This window comes from Dermochelys coriacea, chromosome 6 (assembly GCF_009764565.3).
Source record: "Dermochelys coriacea isolate rDerCor1 chromosome 6, rDerCor1.pri.v4, whole genome shotgun sequence".
NCBI classification, from domain to species: Eukaryota; Metazoa; Chordata; order Testudines; family Dermochelyidae; genus Dermochelys; species Dermochelys coriacea.
Window position 1 is genome coordinate 25,454,812 of NC_050073.1, and position 10,798 is coordinate 25,465,609.

At 42.5% G+C, this 10,798-nt stretch overlaps 2 protein-coding genes and 2 non-coding genes across 4 annotated transcripts in view; all 4 read left to right on the top strand.

The window, feature by feature from the left end:
• Positions 1-3,738, top strand: part of PIK3C2A (phosphatidylinositol-4-phosphate 3-kinase catalytic subunit type 2 alpha) — an 89,343-nt gene extending 85,605 nt beyond the window's left edge. The window contains exon 33 of the mRNA XM_038404529.2: positions 349-3,738. Coding sequence (XP_038260457.1) covers positions 349-531 — 183 coding nt within the window. The 3' untranslated portion in view covers positions 532-3,738. The remainder of the gene's footprint in view (positions 1-348) is intronic.
• Positions 3,739-6,838: 3,100 nt separating this feature from the next.
• Positions 6,839-10,582, top strand: RPS13 (ribosomal protein S13). Its single transcript, XM_038404531.1, has 6 exons — positions 6,839-7,041; positions 7,661-7,709; positions 8,404-8,482; positions 8,856-9,025; positions 9,748-9,848; positions 10,486-10,582. Exons 1-6 carry the CDS (start codon positions 7,019-7,021, stop codon positions 10,517-10,519), a joined length of 456 nt encoding a protein of 151 aa, XP_038260459.1. The 5' UTR covers positions 6,839-7,018; the 3' UTR covers positions 10,520-10,582.
• Positions 8,698-8,788, top strand: LOC119858126. The gene has a single exon (XR_005293788.1). It is a non-coding gene; the product is annotated as a small nucleolar RNA SNORD14 (small nucleolar RNA).
• Positions 10,163-10,258, top strand: LOC119858127. Its single transcript, XR_005293789.1, has one exon. It is a non-coding gene; the product is annotated as a small nucleolar RNA SNORD14 (small nucleolar RNA).
• Positions 10,583-10,798: the final 216 nt, after the last annotated feature.

Below are 10,798 nucleotides of genomic sequence, written 5' to 3' on the forward strand. Positions count from 1 at the left end.
CACAAAATGCATTGGCCATAACCCGCATCACTTGATGGCTCTCTGGTTGCTCTGAACTGATTGGACTTAGTAATCTTTTCACTTACCCAGCGCCTTCCATCCAAGCTACTCGGGATACTTTAAACACTAAGTTACACAATACCCTTCTAACAGATAAACATCCCCTTTTTTACAAGGATAACTGAGAGACGGACTTGCCCAGGGTCACATAGCAAGTTGGTGGTTGACCCAGGAGAACAACCCAGGAGCCCATCTATAAATCCCTTTAACCACCAGCTGTCCTTATAATTTATTCTGGACATCTAATAAATAAACTGTCTTGGCTTTCATTGGCTGTTTTTTTCATAGCTTGTGTACAGTGGATACAGTAAGGAGACTCTGAAGCAGAGGGAACTTCAGCTAAGTGTGCTCAGTGCAGAATCGTTGCGAGAGAACTTCTTTCTGGGTGGAGTTATGCTGTCCCTAAAGGATTTCAACTTGAGGAAGGAGACTGTTAACTGGTATCAGCTGACTGCTGTGCCATATCTGTGAACTCCTACAGCAGAAAATAACAGAAGTGAAACAATTCTGCTCACTTGTGCTTTGTGCATTTTTCCTACTTGAAAATAACTTGGACATTTTAAAATGAGACTCTGCGTTTCAACACGTGTTGGACCAACCCTCCCCAAGCTAAAATCACAGGATTTCTAGAAACCACCTGTTTTTCACTTACGTGAGGATATCCAAGCATTAATCTAAATTAATTTTGTAATCCTAGTACTTGCGGGTAACAAGTTTTAAACCATCCATAGAATATTCAGATAGTTTATTCTGGCTTTACTTTATCAGTTCAACCACATTTAATCACCTGCCCTGTGGATATAGTACAAGTAATCTTTTCTGTTCCTGTGTTGCATTATATATGGCAAGGTGCTGTAGAATGCCAGAGGAAAGATGTGGGCAGTTTATGATGACATGCCTGCTGTTCACCATTCATTGGTGCAGCAATGGTCAGTAAAATGTCAGTGGTTGCACAAACTGTCAGAAATGAAATTGGACAGCATAGCTGGAAAACATTTGTGTTGCATTTAACCTCAAGATTCAAATGTATCTGAAACATTTATCAGAATGAGTGCCCATAATGGAAGTTGTAAATAATGGTGCCTTACCTTATTATTCAAATGCTTCTTGTACCTCCTTTCTGAAATTTCAAAATTTACCTGTTAGCCAGGTTTAACAAACTCTCTTATCCAGCTCTTTTTAAAAGAGGCAGATTCATGACACCTACTGAATCTTTTATTTGGAAAAAGTCTTTAGTTTCCTAGACATAATTTGAGTTTTATACCAGCTATCTGAGTAAGATTAGTCAATCCATTTAAGTGAAGTCCTCTGTGCGAGTCAATGATGATTTGCAAACTTTGAATGAAGACTGGTTGTGATGCCACATGTGTGGTCTTCCCACATTTTAAAACAGTTCTTAAAATGTCAAGGACCTCAGTAGTGCAGTTAGCAAATACATTAGCTAGTCATCTAGGGATTCGGGTTCAACTATCAGGTAACAAATGATATTTACACACAAGAAAATACTTTACCCCACAACTTCACATAATTGATTCTCCTTACTTGAAAATCCTAGGACTCCAATAGCAGATATGTTGCAGGTCAGAAATGATTTGCGTTGGCAGATATACTCTGCTCATTCTAGTATTCAGTCCCTCACCTCTTGTAAAAAAACTCTATTGATAAATTTTATTCCTTTGTGATACAATATTTAAAACACCATAGGGTGCAAATACAATTTACTGTCTCATGCATGTGATTAGTTACTCGACTGGGTCTGGCTGCACTACATGTATAGTTTTCTTATTCACCTATCAGTTTTATGATGACCACAGTCTGTTCTCTTCGGACAAAGCTGTATGAAGACTGTAAAATCACACTATTTTTAGCACTATTTTAGAAACATTTTTCAATCAAGGCTGACAGTGATAGACTATAGTACTGACTGTCACTAGCAAAGAACTTAAAGTAAAATATGCAATGAAGAAGACGCAGGACAGGAAACTTACAATCCATATGCTCTTTAGATTCTTCCCCCACCCCCTCTAAACACCCAAACACACACACGCTCAAGTATAATGACCAATCATCTAACCCAGAAGAGCAAAGTACAATAGAAAAGTACACTTAAATCTTCTTTTGGTGCCTAAAACATTCACGGTCCAATTTCTTAGGAATGATTACAACAAAAATATAAATGTCTTTCTGAACGTTAAACTGGGTTGTTACTGATGGGAGCTAGTTAAAATCCAAAATCCCAGTTTTATTAGCTATCTTGTGCATAATTTTTTTCATTCAGTATATATCATGTAAATAGTAACATATAATAAATATAACTAACTAGATTTTATTTCCTGCTCACTTGATGCTTTTGAGACTTTTTCCATTCCATCATCAAAACCACAAGTCACTTAGACACAGGAAAGTAGACTACTGTTTTTGTGAAACGTTCCATTGTTAAATAAATTGAAAGCAATACATACTGCTTTTTTGCAGTGTTATTACAGCACAGTGTCTTACAGCACAAAATATACTGGTAAGTAGAAACTCAATGCTTTTTTTAAATTGATTTTGCAGCTGAGACAGTTGTCTGGACTTTGGGTAAAAAATACGTAGTACTGTATGATTGTTAGCATTTGTCCTGACCTCTGGTTAAGTGTTCTTCATAGCTCCACTGATTTGTGCCTTTCCCTCCACTTTTACAAAATTCACATCGACTCAAGCTTTTTAGGATCATGTTTTTATTTTTTTTGTCTGTAAAATCTAGTCTTGGGTCCTCACCAAAATATTAGAGGAACAGCACTGAGTTTGCATCTGTTTGCACTATTCTTGATGGGTTAGAAAAAATCAGTGGTCAAGACTTTTGATAAACTGTTAAACTTTTATTATTAAAGGATAAATAAAAGTAAGCATGATAAAGGAACATACTAAAATTGGGATGAAATTTGCCAGTACACTCCTTTTGATGTTTTAAAATGAATATAGTCTCAACAGCTTTTTATACCTTGTTTGATCTAGTAAAAAGATTACATTTTATGCAACATATGTGGCCTGCAGCCAGAAATAAAATAGTCTTTAAGGAGCATATGTTTTGATATTTGAAAATAACAGCTTGCTCTAAGAACAGTTATCACCTCATTTTCTCTACTAAATAACCTAACCTAGGACTTTGCACTGATGTTTTTAGTACTGCCTTTTTATGATCTACAGGTACCTATATGTAGAAGCATGTGCGATCTTTGATAAAAAGTTAATTTCTCTATTTTTTAAAAAGAAGGTTGTGTAGACATCTCAGTATCTTGCCTTAAAGTGACTGCTTTCTAGGATTCTAATATGGTGGGTTTTTTTTCAAATTAAATAACTCTTATTTCTGGTATTTGCAGGATATGCATGTTACATAGAGGGGGAAAATGTTTGGCCAATATTGCACCATTTTCATAATCCACAGGAAATTTCCTTGTATGCTATTTACTCACATACTGTGATTAAAATAGTGTAAATATTTCATAGATATGGTAAAACTCATTGGGAGCAAATATGATAGTTTGCCTCACATTATCTATCTGTAAGAACCAAATACTTCAATTATAGTGATAGCTAATCAAGATGCACAATATTGCCATCTAAACCCTACCTGTAATGAATGGGTTAAATGTGACTGTCTTACAATGACATTAAACACTATTCTGGAATAAAAAACTTGTGCTGTCTCTCTTCCCTCCCTTTTCCACTCAAACAGAAACCTCTGAAGCCAAACTCTACCCTAAGATGTGGGTAACTTTATTTGAAAGCCAAAAGGAAGTCTACATGTGTCAAGATACTACTTGGCCTTAAGTATTCAAAATACCCAGTGCTGTAAAAGCAGATTTTTTTCCCGTATGTTAGTATTAAATTAACCCTAATAGTGACCTTCGTAAACATCCTAATTGAAACTTTCAGTACAGGGGATTTAGCTGGATGTTTTCCATGGCCTATGGTTAGGGCTCTGTTTCACAGATTCCGTGACTTTCCATGACTTCTGCGGGGGCTAGTGTGGCTGACCCCAGGGCTGCCCAAGCAGCTGGCTTTTGGGCCAGCTGCTTAGGTGGCCTCGGAGACAGCCACACCGGCTGCTGCTGGAGTGGTCCCACAGCCAGCCAGCCACATGGACCACTGTTCGAGAAACTCTAGGAAACTAGCCCTGGGAACTCCCCAAGCAGCAGTTCCCAGGTGGCCGGTGCAGCCGCTTCCTTGGGGCAGCAGCGCTTGGGTGGCCACTACAGCTGTCTGTAGTCTCCCCCTGGGCAGCCAGTGTCACAGCTGGCCCCAGCAGCAACCTCCATATTGATAGTGTCATGGATAGGTCATGGGCCTGTGGATTTTTGTGTATTGCCTGTGACCTGTCCATGACAGGCTACAATTTTAGTCATGGGTATTTATAGTATATCTTACAGTTCACTTAAGCATATTCTATCAAATTCAGGGTTAGGGTTCCTCACCGGGAAACTTCAGCACAGTGATAATCCCAACATGTGTGCATGTAAAATTTGAAAAACACTTATTTCCACAGATGGGGAGTGGAGAAGGGCTGGAATCATCCTTAGCAGCCTTAAGGATGGGAGAGGATAGAAGAAAAGTGACCAATACAAAAAAAAAAAAAAAAAAAAAAAAAAAGTAGCCCACTACTGAACTTTGGAAAACCTCAACTCTGTACATGGAGCTATGAAATCCTGAGTCAGTGCACTGGCAATAAGCAGGAAAAACCAGTCTACAGTAGTTGGAAATGGTGGATTTATGTATCTCATGTAATCGATCAAAACTAAATTCATTCAGGAATGAATTCTTCCATTTCTTAGGTATGCCTGTAAGATTGTCTTAGTATATTTCTTCTCACTTCAATCTGATGCGCTTTTAACTAACACACACACGTCAAACTGTAAGATTAACCTCTAGAAAGCTTTTTTTTTTTTTTTTTAAAACCCCTATCAAACAATCGGCTCAAGTCAATGGAAAGTAGTTAATTACATTTTGTCTTTACTGGGTTAAGTCCAGTAACACTGAGCGAATAATGAGGGAAGTAATATTACTAGTATTCAAAGCTTTCAGAGACAAGTCTTTTAACTGTTTTAGTATTTTCCTCCCTTTACAATCACATCTGCACCAACTTTTTTCTAAAAGAATCCTAGTGTAGTTAAAGTTGTAGGACTAAATCACAACTTTCCAGCAGATATACAAAATGTTATTGTAATAAAAATGTTCAAGGACTTATCTCCAGGAGTTAAGTAAAAATTGTTAAAATTCAAGTTCCAATGCTTTTTTGGATGGGGGGGGTCAATAGGAAAAGAATAGTGGTGTAGATGCAGCTGTGCTTGTCACTCTCAACTACTGCTCTGTAATAGAGCACTGCAGCCTGGGGAACATGGTGCAAAGATGTTGTGAACAAAACACCTGCTGGATGCTACAAGCGTAAGTTGTGCATAGCCCATCTGGTGCTGTGGCTGACGGGAAGGGTTTCTTCCTGTCAGGAGCAGAGTGTACTATAAACGGCAGTGATCACTGTGTTGACTTGCAAGGAAAAATGAACCACCTCACATACTCTAACCTTTTGCGTATGAAACTTACAAATTGTTGGAAAAGGCAAGATTCAAAGAATTTAGAAAACACCTGTGGCCATGTCACCAGGAGGAAATGTTAGGAGAAAATAACCACTTAGGTACATCAAGCACTCACCAGACTAGGAAACTGCAATATTTTTCTAGGGTACTAGACTAAGGGTAAGGAATATATTGCTTGGCAGGTTAGGACAAGTGGCTGTGCTGTTAGATAGTAGTAAGGAAAAAAATATCTTCCACCACTGTGTCCACAGGATCTCATACTTCCTGTCAGTTTCCTCCCTGCCTGGCTGTTTATGCAACTGTTGCCTCTTGCCCTAGGTGCACAGATGAGTGCTCGGGGGTCCGATGTGGTGTGAAGTGACACATGAGCAGAGGTGGGCACACGCCCCCTTTGCCTCTGACACAGGCTAAGGTGCTGTGGGTGCCCAGGCTTTTACCTTCCCAGTTTAGCAGGGGTTAGAGACAGTGTGCCTTGTTTTGAGGACGGGCATCCCTGTTGGTGCTGGGGGGGTGGCATAGCACCCCTTTGAGTCTGAGCCTCGAGGTGGCCTGGGCAAGCAGCATGGAGCAAAATGGGTACTGAGCAGGGCCGCGGGGGGCTGTTGCTGGGCAGGCTCCCACCATGAGAGTGCCAAGGGGGGGGTCAGACTAATGGTCTATCCCGCCCAGCGTAGGGTCTTCCAGCCGTGGCTGCCATCAGCTGCTTTAGAGGGAATGAGCAGCGGAGCGCTGCTGGAGTGGATCCAGCCCGTCCCACCGCCGGGCAGCGGGCCAGGCCCACCCCGATGGACCCAACCTCCACGAGCCCGCCTGGCTCCGCGCTCCCCCGCCTGCGCTGCGTGGCGAGGAACTGCCCGGGCTCCGCTTTGCACCTGCTGCCTGCTCACGCCGCTGGGTGCCTCCCGCGGCCTGTGCTCTGGGAAGGGTCCCTTCGAAACGGGCCCCGGGCCGCTCCCCCGCCAGGCGTCTCTCTGCCAAGCGGAACGTGCCGGTCCTTCCCCGGGGCCCCCTCGGCTTCCGGGCGCCCCTTCCCCCGGGCCCAGCCGCTGCGAGAGCGAGTGGGGCTGGGACCCGCCCCCCCGCGCGGCACAGGCCCTGGGCACCCGCCGGCGGCCAACCGCACCCGTCAGCGCCGGGGGAGGCGCAGGGCACGCTGGGATTTCTCATCCGCACTCGCCGTCCCCCCAGCGCCCGCTGGGAAGGCGCCTCCTGTCGCAGTGCATGCTGGGAGCCATAGTCCTCCCTCGCGGCGGGTGAGGAGATCGCCTCTCTGGTTGGCCGGCGCGCGGACGGGGCGGAGTTACGCGTTGACGTCTCTTCCGGCGGAAGAGGTGAGCCGCAGCCCCCGCCTCCCTCTGGCCTTTCTTTCGCTGCCCGGCGCCATCATGGGTCGCATGCACGCTCCGGGGTAAGTGGCGGCGGCGGGGACCGCGTCTAGCAAGTGGGACCGGCCGGGGTGTCGCGGCGCGCGGAGAGACGGGCCTGGCCTGGCCAGGCCGGGGTGGGTAGCGGGAGGCCGGGGCGTCCGGCCTGGCGCTGCGCGGGGCTGAGGCCGGGTTTCGGGCCCCGCTGGCGGGAGGGGCACGTGTCGGGCTCGGCCTCGGACCGTGGGGCTCTGCGGCAGCGCTGGGCCCCGCACCCCGCTCGCAGCCGAGGGCAGCGCTGGGATTCGGGGGCTGGCACCGCCCGGCTGCCCGCCCCTCCCCCTCTGAGAGTCGCTTGTAAACCCCCCCCCCCCCCCCCCGACCCCAGCGTTTCACAGTAGCGCTTGTTAAGGACCCTTGTCCTAGCTCGGAGCCGCCAGGCTGGGAGCTGTGGGCAGCGCCGAGCAGTTCATGGGGTGGCCACGCTGGTGAGGGTGGATAGATACAGGCAGATGCACAGACTGGGCTCGGCAGTAGTGACCGTGGTAAGTTACACTCCCGGGGGATTGCCACATACATGTGCCGCCCTGAGGTCTAAAATTTAAAGATTTTTTTTTTCCTTTAATTTTTCCGCTCAGTATCGCATGCCTCTCTTTTCAACAGGAAGGGCCTGTCCCAGTCAGCCTTGCCCTATAGACGCAGCGTGCCCACAGTAAGTAAACGTCTTGTTTGTCTGTCATATTACTTTCACATCTTGAGCATTGGTTTGACTTGAGCTTCGGTGTAGAGTGTTAAAGAATCTGATTTTCACCCACGTTTCCAGTTTGCTGGATGCAGCTTTATGCCCCCAGTGAAAATAAAGCACAGCTTGTAGTATATAGATATTTATTTACATGAGTTGCATGTGCAGACAGTCAGGTAGTGTTCTGTTCACTAAGGCAATCTTTTATTTCAAACCACAGAATGCCTTTTAACAATTAACTCATCAGAACCTGATTCACTTCTGACTTAGAATTTTACCAGAAATGGTTTTTGCATGTCACCATGTACAACATGATCCTAGTAGTTGCACTGCTGCTATGCGTTCAGTCTTAACACTCTGGTGGTGTAATTTTTTTTCATTTCTGTTATGGTGTAGTGCCAGTCCAAGTTTTGTTGTGCTTTTGGGCACTACAAAGCAGTCTACCTCCAGCCTCTAGAGGAGATTGTAGAGCAATCATGTGGATGTGTGCTTCTGATGATTAGCACTGACTGTTCTGTGCATGCCACATGCCGTTAGTGAAACATGCTAAGGATATCCCCTTGAAAGTACACATAAATATTTAAGACTATTATTGCATTTTGAAACTATTACCTTTGTAGTTTCTCCTGTGTAATCTACACTTCACATCAATTTTTTTTTCTAGTGGTTAAAACTTACTTCTGATGATGTAAAGGAACAGATCTACAAACTGGCTAAGAAAGGTCTGACTCCCTCACAGATCGGTAAGTTTTCTGAACTCTTATCTGGGTTTAATTCTCAGTTTTGCCAAAATTTCTTGGTGACATTGGATATCTTAATGTGAAACCTTAATGTCTGTCTGCTTTGATTTTTTTTTTTCTCCCCTCTATAATACGAGTGATCTGGGGAGGTTAAATTAATTGTTTGTAAAGTGCTTTGTGGTCCAGCAGTTCCACTGTTCTGGTAAAATGTAGATGTCTCACTGTGATGATTGTTTTCCAACCATTCGCAGTTTCCACCAGAAAGGTTTTCCTTGATGTTGGCTAAACCTTCCTTGGATGTCTGAGTGAGCCTAGATAATAGTAGCACTTGTTGGCATATTTTTTCTGGGATAAAGTATATAACTTTTAATTTCAGGTGTGATCCTAAGGGACTCTCATGGTGTTGCCCAAGTTCGTTTTGTCACTGGCAACAAAATTTTAAGGATCCTTAAGTCCAAGGGACTTGCCCCAGACCTTCCTGAGGATCTGTACCACTTGATCAAGAAAGCTGTTGCTGTTCGTAAACATCTTGAGAGAAACAGAAAGGTAAGCTTTCCTTGAGCAAGGTCTTTGAGTGGCAAAAGAGTAAAAAAAAAAAAAAAAAGGTTTCTACCAAGATAAAGTTCTTAAAGATAAACGTATGCTAAACCTGGATGAGTCTTTGAACTAATTTTAGACATGTTGTGATAATCAGTTGGATTATAAAGCTTTATTTGCGTTTTCTTCATTTGTTTTTTGAAATATATAAATAGCAACTCTGTAGCTTCACTTATTTTATTAATGAATTGAATTTTGCAAGTGAACCTTGTGATACTATTCTGAAATTGCTATAAATATTTGAATTAATATTATATACAGTTATACAAAGTACAGATCAGTTTTTGATCCTTAGTATTAAGCTTGTTTTCTTATCTTTACATGACTGGTAACTCTGCAGCCTGAGCAGAGATTTTCAGTATGCTTCAGGAAATGTTGGCCATTACTTTATCTGAGTAAATGTAAAGGCACAGCTGATAAAGCTAAGACTTTTATTGCCTGTAAAACAATATAAACAATTTTGGACTTGCCTATCATTAGCACAAATGGTTATCTTCTAGTTTAAGTCTGGTTGATGAGTCAAAGTGCAGAATTAAACTCAATAGTGGCCCTTTACAATACCTGTGGGTAATACTTCTCCTTTCACCAAAGCTTGTCTTAAGAGTAAATAGATCTTTTACTGTCATAATGGGAATTTCTTGATTTGATTGTATCTTCCTTTCCTTTTTAAGGATAAAGATGCCAAATTTCGTCTGATTCTGATTGAGAGCAGAATTCACAGGCTGGCTCGTTACTACAAAACCAAAAGAGTACTCCCACCCAACTGGAAGTAGTAAGTGTTTGTCTGTTCTCTTATCATTTCAAACCTGGAGGTCCCACAGAGCTAGTTGACAGTGGAGTTGAGTCCCCCACCCTTATTCCAGGGGGCAGGACTGTGACTGAGATAATAGACAAACTTAGCTAGGTTAGAAAATACAGTAAAATTGTAGGCTGATACAGTGACCAGCATCAGCTAGATTAATTTTATACAGTATCGTATGTAAATTGCAATCTCATCAATCTTGTTTCAAATTATATATTTTTAATAATGTAAAATTGCTTTTCTCTATAGTGCCCACATCACTTCCATTGCTCAGGTCAGACTGCTCACTATGATGATTTTTTTTTTTTTCAACCATTTGCAGTTTCCACCAGAAAGGTTTTCCTTAGTGTTGGCTTAACCTTCCTTGGATGTCTGAGTGAGCTTCTGTAATTCTGAAAAGCCTAAATTCAGCTAGTTACTGTTAAAAATTACTGCTATTGTAGCTGTTCTTTGCTCCAGTCAAGTATAGAAGAGCTCATTTGAAGGAAAGTTTGGTTGGTTTGTTTTTTTTTTTTGGTTTTGGCAACTCTGTTATCTGAGATGTTGCCACTGTACTGGCAATATCCAAAATGAGAGGGGAAATAATTTCTTTTTTTTTTTTTTCCAGCGAGTCATCCACTGCCTCTGCTCTGGTCGCATAAGAGTTCACTCTTCTTTTTACTGAAAGAATAAAGTCACATTAAAGACCTGTGTTGTCTCCTAAATTTTGTGTGGAAGTTTCAATAAATGATAAGCTTTGGGAAGCTGGTGTAAATTATATCAATATATAAGGGTGCTTGTTAAAAATTGGAGATATGAATAGTATACTGGATCATATTTGGAGGGATGTGTAGTGAGTTGGATCATACCAGTAAAACATATTTTAAACAGGTAAACAAAATTGCTTTTTCTAATGTGGAAAATTCAAATTGAGAGGCTGC

Coding starts and splice junctions, on each gene's coding strand:
- RPS13 (XM_038404531.1), top strand. CDS start 7,019: ATGGGTCGCATGCACGCTCCGGG. Junction 7,042..7,660: donor GGTCGCATGCACGCTCCGGG/GTAAGTGGCGGC, acceptor TCTTTTCAACAG/GAAGGGCCTGTCCCAGTCAG. Junction 8,483..8,855: donor TCTGACTCCCTCACAGATCG/GTAAGTTTTCTG, acceptor TTTTAATTTCAG/GTGTGATCCTAAGGGACTCT.